This window comes from Danio rerio, chromosome 19, assembly GCF_052040795.2.
Source record: "Danio rerio strain M-AB ecotype USA chromosome 19, GRCz13ab, whole genome shotgun sequence".
Classification (NCBI taxonomy): domain Eukaryota; kingdom Metazoa; phylum Chordata; class Actinopteri; order Cypriniformes; family Danionidae; genus Danio; species Danio rerio.
This window is the reverse complement of record NC_141039.2, coordinates 847,159-866,325: the sequence shown is the minus strand read 5'-3', so window position 1 is coordinate 866,325 and position 19,167 is coordinate 847,159. Positions and strand designations below refer to the sequence as shown.

The window sequence follows — 19,167 nt, the reverse complement described above, 5'->3', positions numbered from 1 at the left end:
ATATATATATATATATATATATATATATATATATATATATATATATATATCACCAGAATACTTGTGATAAATTCATTCATTGATTTTCCTTCGGCTTAGTCCCTTATTTATTATGGGTCGCCACTGTGGGATGAACCGCCAACTTTTCTAGCATATGTTTTACACAGCGGATGCCCTTCCAGACGCAATCCACTACTGGAAAACACCCATACATACTCATTCACACACACAGTCATACACTACAGTCAGTGTAGTTGATCAGTTCCCCTATAGCGCATGTGTTTGGACTGTGGGGGAAACCGGAGCACCCGGAGGAAACCCATGCCAACATGGGGAGAACATGCAAACTGACCCGGCCAGGAGTCAAACCGGTGGCCTTCTTGCTATGAGGCCACAATGCTAACCACTGAGCCACCGTGCCACCCTTTGTGATAGATTATGGGAATTATTTTAAAAAGTCACGTTTGATGGTATCATAAGTATAAAAAAAAGAAATCTCACAGTCACCAGCTGGTGGCGCTATTGCACAACACTGAACATGTCGTGATGCTTCAGATATGTTCATGGAGACATTTCTAGCAGATTTTATGCTACCTCATAGATTAATTTTAGGTTAATCAGGGAAGTCATTGAATAACAGTTCTGGAGTCAATTAAAAAAAACAAATTCTTAAATCTAATAATACAGACCTTAAAATGTATATATATATATATATATATATATATATATATATATATATATATATATATATATATATATATATATATATATATATATATATATATATATATATATATATATATATATATATATATATACACATACATACCTTAAAAACTACCTTAATTCCAACCAAACTAAAAAAAGACCTTATACAGAAGAAGAATTATAATAATAAACCCTGTAAAAATGTCCTTGCTATATTAAACATCACTTCTGTTATATTACACTGTCAGAAATAAAGGTACGCGAGCTGTCACTGGGGTGGCACTTTTTCAAAAGGTACACATTTGGTACCTCAAAAGTATATATTAGTACCTAAACATTTTAGGAGGAACACTTTGTACTTTTTCGGTACTAGTTTGTACCCTTTGGTTATTAATATGGACCTTTCCAGTACAAATTTGTACCTTTCGAAAAGGTACCACCCCAGTGACAGCTCACGTACCTTTATTTCTGACAGTGTGGAAAAGAAATTAATATTTCACAGGAGACTGAATAGTTAAACACACACATTGTGAAGTCAAATAAACTATATAATTTCTCCTGTGCTCCTAAAGAGATGTCCCCATTCAGGGTATTTCTGGATTAAAAGCAAAACACTGAACATCGATGTAAAATCAGCAAAATATTAATGAACTGTAGGTCACAGATCACGGCTAACCAATGGTTCAACTATTGACTGAAAATACTTTGCGCTGTATTCTTATCTTATCAGGGGTTCACCCTATTGTTATTGTTAGACTCAACATTCTGCAGTAAAGCTGATCAGGCAGAGTGATGCGTCAGGTGTAGAGACTTCAGACTCTGAGGTGTGGTGGAAAAAACCTCACAAATAAACGTCACAGAGGCTCGTCCCAATCGATCAAAAGTACAAAAACTAAACTGCTCATTGTAGACTTGGGTGTCGGGAAGCATGGGAAACTTGTTGTCAAGGTGAACAAGACACATGCACTGGATTTAATCACGGTCAATTGTTCAGTTTTTGAATGCTTTGTAAAACATTAGTTTGACTGAAACCAAAGCCAAGCAGACAGAATCACTGAAGCTTCAAACTGAATCAATCAATATACTCACATTCACATATTGTTATGTGCGTGTTGGACTATCAACTCATGTATTAGAGAAGAAAAAAAGATCACAGTGACTTCTCTCAATGCACCAAACTGCATTTCACTGACTCAGATTTGCTCCAGTTGATCAGGGAGTGACCATTTGGTTCACTTTTGTTTCTCATTGGATAGAAGCTGCTTTATTCGCAATATTTAATGCACATTTTCAGCTTCTTTCAGTATGTTTGGATGGAAACACAGCCAAGGAATCAATCAATAATAATAAAAAAATTAATTTATGTTCATGTTTTTTCCTTCACTTTCGTCAATTGGTGAAGTTTTGTTCACTGGCTTGCTTGGTTTGGGACTTGTGGAGCTGTGCATGGATGGATTTGCTCTTCAGTGTTTGGACTTCAGTGAAAATTAAACCAAACTGAGCTGAACTGAAACTCTGAACACTGGACTAACACTGTTTCACTTCACTAGAGGTTCAATGTTAAGCTGCTTCAACACAATCTTCGTTGTAAGAGCGCTATAGAGAAATAAACATGACATTTATTGAACTGAATGTTGACAAAAATTAGAAAATTGAATATTTTCACTCAAACTTGTGCATGTGTGATCTGTAGCTGCGAGACTTGGCCACTTGGTGGCGCAATAACAAGAAAAAAACAAACATGAAAACAGCTGTAATTATTTAACTCTAACTCAGAGACATTAAATTGGATACAAGCTGTCTTTCTTTAAAATGGCATGTAAACCACTGTGGACATTGGCATCTCTTGGGAAACATGCTCATGATGCACCAATCATTTTAAGCACTGATTACACAAGGTTAAAATGGGCCAATTGGAATAAAAATTGGTGCAAATGTTTAACTCATGATGCTAGACGTCTGTGAGAAACCTGGAAAAATTTTGATCTTAAATATGAAAGAAACGCAAATTTTATTCCTTGTATTTCACACAACATTCATTTCTCCTATTGACAAGCTCCGCCTCCAAAACCACTGCTGTCAATTAAGATGTTTTTGTTTAATATTTGACATTAATTATATAAAAAGTACCTTAACAAAACTAGTGTTAGTGCAAGTTGTTGCTTTTCAACAGTAAATGTCATTTAAACACACATTAATCAGCTATTTAAAACGGTATTATTTCACTGTGTAAATGCGTTCGTGAGCGTCAGAGAAAACTTCTGCATTTCAGTTTATGTAAATATTATATATGCATGCGCGCAATAAAAAGTGTAAATAGTGATAAAGATTGTGTTATTGTGGCTCTAATGAGCGCTGGGTCTCCTTCATTCGACAGACAGTAGAGATTATACTCTACAATCAGATAAGAAACATCACCGAGCTCACGAAACAGCTATCAGTGACTCATCACAACACATCAAAGTCTACAGGGGATGATGTCATGCACCTGGCAACCGCATCAGCCTGATTCTCATTCATATTCATGAGGAGTGTGTTTATTTTGCGCTGATCTGCTTCTGTGAATTCACTTTCACTATGATTAACCTCGCTCTGCTAATTCACATAGACTTCGCATTCATGAGCTGCTTATATTAAAATATGGTTCTTATTTTGTTGCAAACAGACACAAAAGAACAATAAAAACACATTTTTAAGAACATTTTGGTCTAGACAATAATCACAAACCTGCGACTTTCATTATATTCAAAAAGCAGGAAAGTAAAATAAATAAAATAAAAGTAATGTTATGCTGTAGAAAGACTGAATTTACACTGTTATTTGTAATTATAACTTCATAACTAAATATTTAGCCATTGTCCTTACCATTTATTTAATAGATTTATAATGATATAATATATATATATATATATATTTAGCCAAGCATCACGGTAGGGCACTGGGTAGCACAATTGGCATTTCTGTATAGAGTTTGCATGTTCTCCCCGTGTTGCTGTAAGTTTCCAAACACATGCTCTATACTGTAGGTGTATTGGATAAGCTAAATTGGCCATAGTATATGTGTGTGTGTGTGAATAAGTTTGTATGGGTGTTTCCCAGTACTGGGTTACAGCTGGAATCTTCTGTGTAAAACATATGCTGGATAAGTTGGTGGTTCATTCCGCTGTGGCGACCCCTGATTAATAAAGGGACTGAGCTGAAAAGAAAATGAATGAATGAATATTCAGCCATTGGTTTTGGGCAGTTTAATAAGATTTTGTGGCATCACTATAATTTTTATTAATGGTATTTTATTTATTTGGAACTACATCGAATATTTTCTTTATATTTTATATTTATTTTCAGTGTATTGTCATAATAACAAATGTCTTAATATGTACTGGTTAAAAATCAGGAATATTCCACCAAATATTGAGTTTGTAACTCTTCTGAAGTTAAGCACTGCTATTTTGTTGTTAATAAGTGAATATAAATTTATATAGAAGTCAATTTGCAGAAACACACTCGCAGAAACAAAAACAATGGTCCCAACGTATTTCTTGTTTTACATGTTTAATTTCTACAGCTTCCGGGAATCCAAAAAGAGCCACAATATTGATAAATAATGCTATTATAACTGTTTTATTATGAAGTTATGATTGAATTTCCTTGTTACAGTTATGAAATAGTTTGATAATGAGCAGGAAATGTCCATGGGCCACACACATATATAAACATATGTAAACATTATAGACATAATGTATATATTTAATTTATTTTCTAAAAAAATGTTAATTGTTTAAATTGTGATGTTTTTATTGCATTTATTTACTTTATTGCCTTTTTATTGTACAATATTTAGCTGATTAACATGAGCCAAAATTGCATTGTGGTAACTAATAAAGCAAATTGTACGGTGCTGTATTAATAAAATGATGAATATAACGATTGATTTTGTTATGTAATATGTATAATATTTAGCTGATTAATATGCTGATGTTTAGTGGTGATGTCTCTGAAGATTTTCCTTACTAATAAACGTGATGACGTCTCGGAGCTGCTGAAGATTTTCTTTGCTCCTCATCTCCTGAAAGGACTTTTGTTTATAGCGAATGGAATAAAAATATAATGAGGACAATAAAATGTTAACTGGCGTAACCTTTGCATCCGCAGTGCTCTGTGTTTTACAGTTAAATCCTGGATTTGAGTCGGAGTTATCCATTAAACTGCATTTTAAACAAAAGCATAAATGATACACACCATCACACCCCCTGGGTTTAGTTAGGAGTGTGTGAGTGAGTGACACGACCCGTCTCTCTCTCACACACATGCAAAGATGGATACAGCGAGCGAAACCTCCAGCGTTCAGGAAAGACCCAAATGGGACAACAAGGTCCAGTATCTGCTGACCTGCGTGGGATTTGCTGTCGGGCTCGGAAACATCTGGAGATTTCCGTACCTCTGCCAGATTTACGGAGGAGGTGATTTTTGCAGAGAAAAAGGCATACAAACACACACGGATTTAATCTGAAGCTTTAGGAACTAAGCTATTTACAGTTTTTTTTAAATACATTAAAATTTTTTTTAATTATTTAGAATTGTACATTTTATAAATATAAAAATGTTTTATTTAATTTGAATGATTTTTATATTTAATTTTTACAATTTGCACTTTAAAAAAATAAAATAAATATTGAAATTAATTAAAATTGTACAATTTATAAACATAAAAATAGTTTTGTAATTAATTAAAAAAAGATTTATAATTTTGGCACATGGAGCGTTATCCTGCTGCCATCAGAAGATGGAGACACTGTGCTCATAAAGGGATGGACATGGTCAGCAGCAATACTCAGGTAGGCTGTGGCGTTGATGCTCAATTGGTACTAATGAACCCAAAGAAAATCTCCCCCACACCATTACACCACCACCACCAGCCTGAACCGCTGATACAAGGCAGGATGATCCATGCTTTCATGTTGTTGAGGCCAAATTGTGAGCCGAGCATCTGAATGTGTGAGCAGAAATGGAGACTCATCAGAGCAGCAACGTTTCTCCAATCTTCTATTGTCCAGTTTTGGTGAGTCTGTGTGAATTGTAGCCTCAGTTTCCTGTTCTTAGCTGACAGGAGCGGCACCCGGTGTGCTCTTCTGCTGCTGTAGCCCATCCGCCTCAAGGTTGGCCGTGTTGTGTGTTCAGAGATGCTCTTCTGCAGAGCTCGGTTGTAGCGAGTGCTTATTTGAGTTACTGTTGCCTTTCTATCAGCTGGAACCAGTCTGGCCATTCTCCTCTGACCTCTGGCCTCATCAACAAGGCATTTGCGCCCACAGAACTGCCGCTCACTGGATATTTCCTCTTTGTCGGAGCATTCTCTGTAAACCCTAGAGATGGTTGTGCGTGAAAATCCCAGTAGATCAGCAGTTTCTGAAATACTCAGAGCAGCCCGTCTGGCAGCAACAACCATGCCACGTTCAGAGTCTCTTAAAACCCCTTTCTTCTCCATTCTGATGCTCGCTCTGAACTGCAGCAGATCCTCTTGACCATGTCTACATGCCTAAATGCAGTGAGCTGCTGCCCTGTGATTGGCTGGTTAGAAACTTGCGTGAACGAGCAGTTGGACAGGTGTACCTAATAAAGTGGCCGGTGAGTGTATGACATTTAAAAAATGTATGGTCTTAAATAAATATACTACCCTTAATTAAATATACTAATTAAATATTAGTACCTAATTAAATTTACAACACTTTAATTACAGAAATGGGGAAACCCATGCGAACGCAGGGAGAACATGCAAACTCCACACAGAAACGCCAACTGACCCTGCCGAGGCTCGAACCAGCGACCTTCTTGCTGTGAAGCGACAGCACTACCTACTGCGCAACTGCGTCACCCTTATTTATAATTTGTATTTATAATTTTTTAAAAATTAACTACCGCAGTAAATCCGATTGCTAAATTTGCAGTCCGATTAGATCAATTACATGAGCTGGATTCACTGGTCAGATGCGCTAGTAGCACACTAATAAACATTATCATTTCTCAGTGTGGACACAAATACATTTGTCGTTATATTTACATAATTAGTGTCAATGAGACTTTAGTGTAAACATTAAGACACTGCTGCAGTTCACAGAATGGCCACCAGTGGCGCTATAACAAGCATTTTTTGGTTTTAAATAAAGCCAGTTTATTGAAAGTGGTTATTTCACTGTTTGTCAGGAGAGTTTCTGATCCCTACAACCAGTCTATGTAAAAATAAAGGTTTTAAGAAGTAAATTTTGGTGTGTAGGGGCCTTTAGTGTAAAAACCAGCATTAAGACGCTGCTGCAGTTCACAGAAGGGCCACCGGTGGTGCTATAACAACAGTTTTTTTGGTTGTACATAAATCAGGCTGTTTTTCGGCTGTTTTTCAGGAGCATTTCTGATCCCGTACCTGATCGCGCTGGTGTTCGAGGGTTTACCTCTGCTGTATCTGGAGCTGGCCATCGGGCAGAGTCTGAGAAAGGGCAGCATCGGCGTCTGGCACTCCATATCTCCACTGCTAGGGGGCGTCGGTGAGCCAACAACACACAACACTACATTATAACAGCGATATTACAACATTAGCATTACATCAACACATACAACGAGACAATATATTTAATGTTTTCTTTGTTATATTTAACTCTTAAGCTATATTTGTATGCTTTAGTAAAATATGTAATTAAAATAGCTGCTTTTAATGTGAATATCCAGTAAAGTCTCATTTATATGTGATGTAAAGCTGAATTATTTTGTCTTCAGTGTTTATGCATGAGGATCTGATGATCAATAAACATGATTATTATCAGTGCTTATTTTCAAAATGTAAATAAGAAACAATAAATGTAAAAAATAAAACATTTATAAACTGTACAAAATATTACACGTTGAAAATGCATTAAATTAAATACAAAATAAATTAATTAAAAAGTACATTTGCTAAAATATTCAAGTAAACTGACATATATATTATAATAATATATTAAATTTACATTTACAGGATCCACAGATAAATAGAAAAACCAAATTAATTGAAATTCAGCTATATTTTTGTGACATTTTAGTTTTGACTGTCACTTTTAATCAATTTATTGCATTTTTTTATTTCTACTGTTAGTGCATCACAATTATCAACAAATAAAATATTAAAATATATTCTTAATCATCAAATCCTCCTATTATACAGATTTCTGAAGGATCACAGACACTGAAGGCTGCAGTGAATCTGAAAATTCAGCTTTACATCACATAAATAAATTACACTTTAAATTATATCTCCCTATTAAACAGCAATTAGACATTATTATATTGTTTAGCATTTTTTGGATCAGATAAATGTGGTTTTATTGTCAGTTGTGTGCTTTATGATTGGTTGTGCAACGCCGTGATTCTCCAAGATGAGTTAGTGTAAGCGTTTTATGAGTTCATAAAGGCATTATAGTGTTATTATGGTGTAAATGTGATGTACTGTGTGCAGGCGTGGCGTCAATGGTCGTCTCCTTCCTGGTGGGTCTGTTTTATAACACCATTCTGGCCTGGGTTTTGTGGTATTTCTTCCACTCGTTTGAGGATCCGCTGCCCTGGAGCCAATGTCCCATTAATGACAACCTGGAGGGTACAAAAAACACCCAAAACACACACACACACACATGACAAAATAATATATGCACGCCATAAACAAACACAAGTCATGGAAAAGTCATCATTCATAACCAAAGCAACAGAAGAAATCACATAAGTCCGTCTCACAACAGACCTGCATATGCTTGGGTGTGTAAGTTGTGTGTGTGTGTGTGAGTGTATGTATATAAATACACACACATATATATATATATATATATATATATATATATATATATATATATATATATATATATATATATTATTTTTTACATATACAGAAAAAAATAGCAAAATAAATAAAATAAAATCATATAAAAATATACAGTAAAACAATATGCATTGAAATATAAATAAATTTAACAAATCTATTTATAAAAAAATGAAATAATTGCACGATAAACATTTATTAAATGTAATATATAAAATATAAAATAAATGTAAATATAAAAATACGTGCAAGCATAGACAAAAAAGAACTTAAAACATAAATATTTTTGAAATAAATAATTAATAAATGAGCTAAAATAAAAAAATATTAGCACATTAAAATAATACAATTAAATAAAAATTGCTGAATGTATAAAACAATAACTACACCAAATTAATTAACAAGTTAAATGCAAGAAATTCAATAATATAAATAATAAAAAAATACAAGAACATAAAGAAATGCATAAATAAAATATAAAAATGCTGAATTAAGTAAAAAATTAATCTCGTTTGCTTTTATAGAGGTTTGTATAGTGTTTGTGTGTATGTTTTAGGCTATGTGGAGGAGTGTGTGTCCAGCACGCCGGTGAACTATTACTGGTACCGGCAGACTCTGAACATCAGCCCAGATATCGAGCAGAGCGGCTCTCTGCAGTGGACGCTGGTGCTCTGCCTCGCCACGGCCTGGAGCATCGTCTACATCTGCTTCATTCGCGGCATCGAGACCATCGGCAAGGTCACAGTTTAGAAGTTATTCACCCTCCTGTGAACATTTTCTTCTTTTTCAAATATTTCTCAAATAATGTTTAACAGAGCAAGGCATTTCTCACAGTATGGTGCTGATATAGTGTGTATTGTGATGTGCAGGCTGTGTATGTGACGGCCACATTCCCGTACCTGGTGTTGACCATCTTCCTGGTGCGAGCGCTGACGCTGCCCGGAGCCACAGACGGCCTGCAGTACCTGTTCACTCCAGATGTGAGCACTCACACACAACATACAAGGGGATAGACCCGCCCTAAAGAATATTAGCCCTGTTCTAATTCAATGATAGCCCCGCCCTAAATAACTGATAGCACCGCCCTAAAGACTGACAGCCCTGCCCTGAAGCACTGATAGCTCCACCCTAAAGCATTGATAGCATCGCCCTAAAGGACTGATAGCTCCGCCCTAAAGACTGACAGCCCCGCCCCAAAGACAGATATCCCTGCCCTAAAGGACTGATAGCCCTGCCCTAAAGCATTGATAGCCTCGCCTTAATGGACTGATAGCCCCGCCCTTAAGACTGATAGTCCTACCTTAAAGACTGATAGTTCTGCACTAATGCACTGATAGCCCCACCCTATAGACTGATAGCTCTGCCCTAAAGACAGATAGCCCGCCCCAAAGGCTGATAGCCGTGCCCTAAATCACTGATAGCCCCGCTATAAAGACTGATAGCTCTGTCCTAAAAACTGATAGCCCCGCCCTAATGCACAGATAGCCCCGCCCTAAAGACTGATAGTTCTGTCCTAAAGACTGATAGCCCTGCCCTAATGCACAGATAGCCCCGCCCTAAAGACTGATAGCTCTGTCCTAAAGACTGATAGCCCCGCCCTAATGCACAGATAGCCCCGCCCTAAAGACTGATAGTTCTGTCCTAAAGACTGATAGCCCCGCCCTAAAGACTGATAGCCTACCCTAATGCACTGATAGCCCCGCCCTAATGACAGATAGCCCGCCCCAAAGGCTGATAGCCGTGCCCTAAATGACTGATAGCCCCGTCCTAAAGACTGATAGCCCCGCCCTAATGCACAGATAGCCCCGCCCTAAATACTGATAGTTCTGTCCTAAAGACTGATAGCCCCGCCCTAATGCACAGATGGCCCCGCCCTAAATACTGATAGTTCTGTCCTAAAGACTGATAGCCCCGCCCTAATGCACAGATAGCCCCGCCCTAAATACTGATAGTTCTGTCCTAAAGACTGATAGCCCCGCCCTAATGCACAGATAGCCCCGCCCTAAATACTGATAGTTCTGTCCTAAAGACTGATAGCCCCGCCCTAATGCACAGATAGCCCCGCCCTAAAGACTGATAGTTCTGTCCTAAAGACTGATAGCCCTGCCTTAATGCACTGATAGCCCCGCCCTAAATGACTGATAGTCACACCCTAAAGACTGATAGCCCCGCCCTAAAGGTTGTGTTTTTTTATTAAACATTGTGCACGTTAATTGTTACACATTTAAAGTAGACGTGTAGTATTTAGTAGTATACACTGAAAATAAAAAAGTACATTTTGATTTTATGCCGACTTCAAATAGACGAGAGCTGTTTCAAAGATGGCTTAAAAGACTTTAACACACATGAGCTCAGTCTGACCATGTGTGTGTGTGTGTGTGTGTGTGTGTGTGTGTGCAGTGGACGCTGCTCACTAACCCTCAGGTTTGGCTGGACGCTGCAACACAGATCTTCTTCTCTCTGTCTCTGGCCTTCGGTGGACTCATCGCTTTCTCCAGCTACAACCCCAAAAAGTACACAAACACACACATATATGCATTATAACACATGATGTATATTCTTACATTATAACAGATGTGTGTGTGTGTGTGTGTGTGTGTATTACAGGAATGACTGTGAGCGTGATGCTCTGTTTGTGGGAATCATTAACAGTGCGACGTCTCTCTATGCCTCCATCCCCATATTCGCCATCCTGGGCTTCAAAGCCACCAGCAACTTCAACTCCTGCGTCAACAGGTGAGAAAACACACACACACACACACACACATACACCAGAGACATGACCTTTGCACCCTAGCAACCACTCTAAACAGCTTACCAACTGCCTAGGAACCACCCAGAACATCTTATAACAACCACAAAGCATGCACTGAGAACAACCTGACAACAGCTTAGCAACCATAATTGAGCCCCCAGAACAAGTAACAAGTAACTAGTAACCACCCAGAACACCCAAGCAAGTGTTTTAGCAACCATGCAGCAACCACTTAGAACTAGGCTCTTAGATACCACCTAGCAACAACCCAGAACATTGTAGCAACTGCTTAGCAACCACCATCCATCAATCTATCTAAAGATTCATACAAATATCCATCAATCTGAAAACAATCTAGCAACAACCTTAGCAACTGCTTATCAACCGCCCAGATCACCCTAACAACAACCTAGCAACCACTTGGAACACTAAAGCAAATGCTTAGCAACCACCATCCATTAATCTAAAGATCCATATAAATATCCATCAAGCTGAAAGCAATCTAGCAACAACCTTAGCAACTGCTTATCAACCACCCAGATCACCCTAGCAACAACCTAGCAACCAATTTGAACACTGTAGCAACTGCTTAGCAACCATCATCCCTCAATCTAAAGATCCATATAAATATCCACCAATCTGACAACAATCTAGCAACAACCTTAGCAGCTGCTTATCAACCGCCCAGATCACCCTAACAACAACCTAGCAACCACTTTGAACACTGTAGCAACTGCTTAGCAACCATCATCCCTCAATCTAAAGATCCATATAAATATCCATCAAGCTGAAAGCAATCTAGCAACAACCTTAGCAACTGCTTATTAACCACCCAGATTACCTTAACAACAACCTAGCAACCACTTGGAACGCTGTAGCAACTGCTTAGCAACCATCATCCATCAATTTATGCAAAGATTCATACAAATATCCATCAATCTGACAACAATCCTGCAACAACCTTAGCAACTGCTTATCAACCGCCCAGATCATCCTAACAACAACCTAGCAACCACTTGGAACACTGTAGCAACTGCTTAGCAACCACCATACATCAATCTATCCAAAGATCCATACAAATATCCATCAATCTGACAACAATCTAGCAACAACCTTAGCAACAGTTTATCAACCACCAAGATCACCCTAACAACAACCTAGCAACCACTCAGAACACTGTAGCAATTAATTAGCGACCTCTATACAACTACCCAACCAACCGTCCATCTTTCCATCGACACAGAGTGACACTGAGCCGTTATTCAGAGTTTTGAGCCGCGGCTGCTGCTGTTGTGTTTCAGTAATATCCTGGACCTGACGAACGCTTTCGACATCGGCGACAGGAACATCACGATTGAGAACTACGACAGCTGGCTGAGGGACCTGAACGCCAGCGATCCTGACAGAGTCTCCAGTCTGAACCTCAAACACTGCGTCCTGAAGAACTTCCTGGACCAGGTCAGACACCACACGACACCACCTTCACCACCCTCGGCTCTACACAGTCACAATTATCAGATTAGTTTACATTTAACACTGCAGAAAAAAACACGTCCATTATACTCTGTTAACCAGGGTTGTCCAGATCTGATCACGTGATTGGAAATCAGACCCAATCACACGGTTTCAGACTCGAAATCAGACGTTACCTCCCAATCAGGACTTGAATATATATATATAGTCATTATTATTGAACATGTCTATAGTTATGCGTTGGCACAGAGTTAGACCTCGTTCTTGACTTCACACAGAAACAGCAGCGCGTGCAGCATGACATCACTGTGCTGCAGAGACGCTATTGGTTAAATGCCGGCAGAGTAGTGTTGGAGAAAGGAATATTCATTTAATTTCTTTTGGGCTGAGTCCCTTAATAATCAGGGCTGTGTGTTCAGAGCGCGTCAGGAACGGGTCTGGCGTTCATCGTGTTCACGGAGGCGGTGATCGAGATGCCGGGCTCTCAGGTGTGGGCCGTGCTCTTCTTCGTCATGCTCTTCAGCCTCGGACTCTCCTCAATGTTCGGTAATCTGGAGGGAGTGCTGACGCCCCTGCTGGACCTGCACATGGTGCCCCGCTGGATGCCCAAAGAGATCTTTACTGGTACACACACACAAACACATAGACGTGCATGCAAACAAACACATACACACAAGCACAGGCACACAAACACACACATACATACACATACACATGCATGCACAATAACACACACACACACACACACACACACAAACACATAGACGTGCATGCAAACAAACACATACACACAAACACAGGCACACAAAAACACACACATACATACACATACAGATGCATGCACAATAACACACACACACACACACAAACACATAGACGTGCATGCAAACAAACACATACACACAAGCACAGGCACACAAACACACACATACATACACATGCATGCACAATAACACACACACACACACACACACACACACAAACACATAGACGTGCATGCAAACAAACACATACACACATGCACAGGCACACAAACACACACACAAAAACCTACACATGCATGCACAATAACACACACACACACACACACACACACACACACACACACAAACACATAGACGTGCATGCAAACAAACACATACACACATGCACAGGCACACAAACACACACACAAACACCTACACATGCATGCACAATAACACACACACACACTCACACACACACAAACACATAGACGTGCATGCAAACAAACACATACACACAAGCACAGGCACACAAACACACACATACATACACATGCATGCACAATAACACACACACACACACACACACACACACACACACACACACACACACACAAACACACACATACATACACATGCATGCACAATAACACACACACACACACACACACACAAACACACACATACATACACATGCATGCACAATAACACACACACACACACACACACACACACACACACACAAACACACACATACATACACATGCATGCACAATAACAGACACACACACACACACACACACACACACAAACACATAGACGTGCATGCAAACAAACACATACACACAAGCACAGGCACACAAACACACACATACATACACATGCATGCACAATAACACACACACACACACACACACACACACACAAACACACACAAACACATAGACGTGCATGCAAACAAACACATACACGCATGCACAGGCACACAAACACACACATACATACACATACACATGCATGCACACGAACAATAACACACACATACAGACACACAGACACATGCATGGTCACTTTAATGCTATGTGAATGATATGGTGATGTCATTGGGATAATGATATGCTAATGGGATGACGTTATGCTAATGATATGCTGATGAGCAGGTCTGATCTGCGTGGTGAATTTCCTGGTGGCTCTGATCTTCACTCTGGGATCTGGGAATTATTGGCTGGAGATCTTCAACAGTTACGTGGGTTCAGTGCCGCTGCTGGTCATCGCCTTCTTCGAGATCATCGCCGTCGTCTGCTTCTACGGCATCAAGCGGTACAATCGTTCACTTTTAATATCATGCAGACAGATGCAGCAACAGATCAAAGCAAGAGCACCAGCTCACCACAGGAACTCAAATCATCAAAATGTAAAAAAAAAAAAAAGAAAGTCAGATTTTAAAAATGAAAACAATTCAAAACACTTTTTAAAAGTTAACACAATTTTCATAAAATTAAAGTTTATTTTTTAATTTAATTTAATTTTAATCCCTGCTGCAAACCATTTTACAAAAAGTTTGATTGTTATTAATGTGTTTTGTTCAAACCATACACACACACACACACACACACACACACACACACACACACGAACACACACACATACACACACACACACGAACACACACACATACACACACGAACACGAACACACACACACACACACACACACGAACACACACACATACACACACTCACACACAGAGAGAGAAACCTATCATTTTAAAATACATTTTAAATTTAAATAATTGCACAATTCAAGTTCAGAAAACTCAGAAAAACAAGTTAAATGCACACAATAAAACGTTATATTAAATGATTAAACCAACGTCTGCTGAAAGAAGATCTGATTAAACAAATGCACACGTCAAGGACTTACATCTTAAAATCTTGACATTTCTGATCACTTTCCTAACATTTTATGTAGAGTTTTTTTTGGAATTGAAATAAATTAATCCTCAATATTAATCAGTTTATTCTCAACATTTTATTTTAAAAAAATACTAGCGATGGCAGGAGCTTAATCTCACATTATTATGACTATAAATGGTTTTCATTCATTTTTTTTCGGCTTAGTCTCTTTATTAATCTGGGGTTGCCACAGCGGAATGAACCGCCAACTTATCCAGCACATGTTTTTCAAAGTGGATGACCTTTCAGCTGCCACCTATCACTGGGAAACACCCATACACACTCATACACTACGGCCAAATTCAGTTCATTAAGCTCCCTATAGCGCATGTGTTTGGACTGTGGGGGAAACCGGAGCACCCGGAGGTAGAGGTCTAGCCGCGGGACCCGACTAGATTTCTTACGGCGCGGGAATAAATTTCCAAATAAAACGTGGCAGCGGTCGGTAACTTTGGTTTAAATTGAACGGGAACGGGCGGGCTAATATCGCTCCCGACTCCCGAGCGACCACGCCACGCGTATGTATGTGTGTGAATGAGAGAGTGTGATGCTTTGTTTAGCTTATTTGTTGGAGTCTATGAGCTCTATTTTGACGGTCCATGTGCAAAGCGCAAAACGCAGGGCGCAAACGCTTTCAGGGCGTGTCAGGACGCGTTTTTGCTAATTTAAGGACGGAAAAATGCGATTTGCGCCGTGGCGTATGGGCTAAAAGTGTTGAGTTTATTTTCTTAATGAGTTATAGGTGTGTTTAGAGAATAAACCAATCAGAGTCTCATCTCCCATTCCCTTTAAGAGCCAGCTGCGTCACGCCAAGAGCGCATTCGCTATTTACAGGACGCAAAGTAAGTCTAAGCGGAAAAACTGAGCATTTCACAAGCAAACAGTTCACAGTCTTATAACAGAACACAGTTAAACAGAGCATCTACTGCGTGAGAATGAGAGATAATGGATCACTTTCACATTCGCTCGTGGATAGGGAAACCTTTACGCACAGACATCAATTAGTCTATAAATAAATAATTTAGTTTGTTAAGTGCAAAGATTTGTTTTAAAACTATGTCTAAATTCAGTTCTAATTTCCAGCAAACTAATAAATAAACAATAATGACCAAGTGTGTTCAAAATACTGAGTTATTTCCAAAAACACATGCTGCGCCCCATATGGTCTAAAACCTGACAGGTGGGCAAATCTAAGCTTGTTTTTAATAAAACAAATATAAATATGGATATAATAAATAATACTGCTAATAATAATAACATTATACAAAAGCAAATTGTTATGAATGAACTGAAAAAGCCTCCCGAGATGAAGAAGACATAACAGCAGTGATTTTTCATATTTATGTAGGCTAGAAAATAATATGTTTTGTAATATTTTAATCCTTTATATTTATATCCTATATCTATTCTTATTATATCCTATATATATCCTTAATATTTACATTTTTTCATATGTAAAGATATTTGCCTGTTGCTCTCTTGTGTGTATTAAGCAGTGTGTAAGTGAGGCGCAACTCTGCGCTGGAGTTTAGACCGGGTTTGTTTTGGTCTAATGAAAAATCTATTATAGTTTCTCAAAATAGCAACGCGCCAGCGGTCCGCCTCAGAACGCCTTCCTTTATAGACCAGAACGCCTATGGGTGCACATATGAGCGCTAATGCATTTGCTATTTAAACAGCGTAGCACAACGCCTCAAAACCACTCTTGCGCCAAGCTGAAACTACCAAAAGACTACTGCACCACGCCTTGCGCCACACTGCGCCGGGTGTATGATAGTGCCCTATGTGTGTGTGTATGTGTGTGAATGAGAGAGAGAGCTTGGGTTCGGAATAAAACCTGGCGGGAGCGAGTGGGATTCAAAATGTAGTCCCGCACAGATCTCTACCCGGAGGAAACCAACACCACAATCCTAACCCTAACACAGAAACACCAACTGACCTAGCCAAGGTTCGAACCAGCGACCTTCTTTCTGTGAGGCTATCGTGCTACCCACTGCACCACCGCATCGCCTATAAATAGTTTTACCTGATTTATTTTTATTTATTTTATCATGGCTCAGCTTTAATCCTCTTATATACACGTCACTTGACCATTAAGCAATTTGTAGTGAAACTGTAGTTTAATTATTACACATTTAATTTACCTCTCAAGCATCGTGTGTGTTTTCTCTGTGTTTCAGGTTCAGCGACGACATCGAGCAGATGACGGGACGGCGGCCGAACCTGTTCTGGCGCTGCTGCTGGATGGGCATCAGTCCTGTCATGCTGCTGGTGGTGCTGGTGGCGTATGTGGTGGTGCAGGTCCAGAAACACCCCACATACCCCGCCTGGAACCCACAATACGTCAGTCAACACCTTTTCTGACTTCAGCTCTTTTGTACTTTTAAATAATTTGTTTATTTAAATTAATATTTTAATTAATCATTAAGTTTTTGTAATTGTTCCTGTGTGTTTTCTTAATACTGGCTGTATATTTGAGCTGTTTAAACTACAAAATAATGTTAAAATTATTTAAAACGTGAATTTGTGTGTGTGTGTGTGTGTGTGTGTGTGTGTGTGTGTGTGTGTGTGTAGGAAAACTTCCCGGAGACGGAGGAGAAGCCGTACTCCACCTGGGTTTTCTCCATCTGTGTGTTGCTCAGCTCCGTCCCCGTCATCTCCATCCCTATAGTGGCTCTGTACAGACTCATCAGACGACACACACACCCACACAGCGGATACCCTAACCCATACACCAACCAGAGCTACACTGACGACACACACACACAGAGCTTCAAGCAGATCTAACACACACACAACCAAACTTCAGACAGATCTAACACACACACTTACCAGAGCTACACTGACGACACACACATGTAGAGCTTCAGGACATACACGCACACACCCTAAGCTTCAAGCAGAACACACACACCAATATTATGAGGCAGAATGTGTGTGTATGTGTGGAAATGTAAATGTTGATGTATTCCTGTGCTTGCTGACGTGACTCATATTGGTGTAAAATCACTCTGAGAATAAAATAATAATAATTTATTGGAAAATTGAAGTTTTTCAAATATTTTCCCACAGAAGATGCCTCTTAAACACCAGATTTAATAATAATAATACATAATATTTGACTAGATATGTTTCTAAATACTAGTATTCAGCCTAAAGTTACATTTAAAGGCTTCACTCGGGTTATTAAGGCCAGCATTGGACAGCTGTAGATAACCAAACTATATTTCCTTAACCATAAAATGTTTCATATCGTATTATAATTGTGTTCATGTATTGTACCTTGTATGCTATAATCTTACATCCTATTTTTGTTTAACATTGCTATTTAATATTAGTAAAAAATATATATCGTTTTAATGGGGACTCAAGTGGCACCGTGGGTAGCAGTCACCGGCCACTTTATTAGGTACACCTTACTAGTTCCGGGTCGGACACCTTCAGAACTGCCTGAATCCTTCATGTTGTAGATTCATCAAGCTACTGGAAATATTCCTCAGAGATTTTGCTCCATATTGTCATGATAGCATCACACAGTTGCTGCAGATTTGTCGGCTGCACATCCATGATGCCAATCTCTCGTTCCACCACATCCCAAAGCTGCTCTATTGGATTGATATCTGGTGACTGTGGAGGCCATTTGAGTACAGTGAACTCATCGTCATGTTCAAGAAACCAGTCTGAGATGATTGAGCTTTATGA

General features: G+C 38.9%; 1 protein-coding gene across 4 annotated transcripts; it reads left to right on the top strand.

Moving 5' to 3' along the window:
* Positions 1-4,912: 4,912 nt before the first annotated feature.
* Positions 4,913-18,509, top strand: slc6a18 (solute carrier family 6 member 18). 4 transcript variants are annotated; one of them, NM_001114897.2, is given in 13 exon segments: positions 4,952-5,168; positions 7,101-7,241; positions 8,186-8,323; positions 9,096-9,277; positions 9,409-9,519; positions 10,940-11,052; positions 11,147-11,275; positions 12,596-12,752; positions 13,187-13,391; positions 14,671-14,830; positions 17,646-17,808; positions 18,040-18,242; positions 18,275-18,509. In NM_001114897.2, coding segments are annotated over 13 exon segments (1,857 nt in total). In that variant the 5' UTR covers positions 4,952-5,023; the 3' UTR covers positions 18,285-18,509.
* Positions 18,510-19,167: the final 658 nt, after the last annotated feature.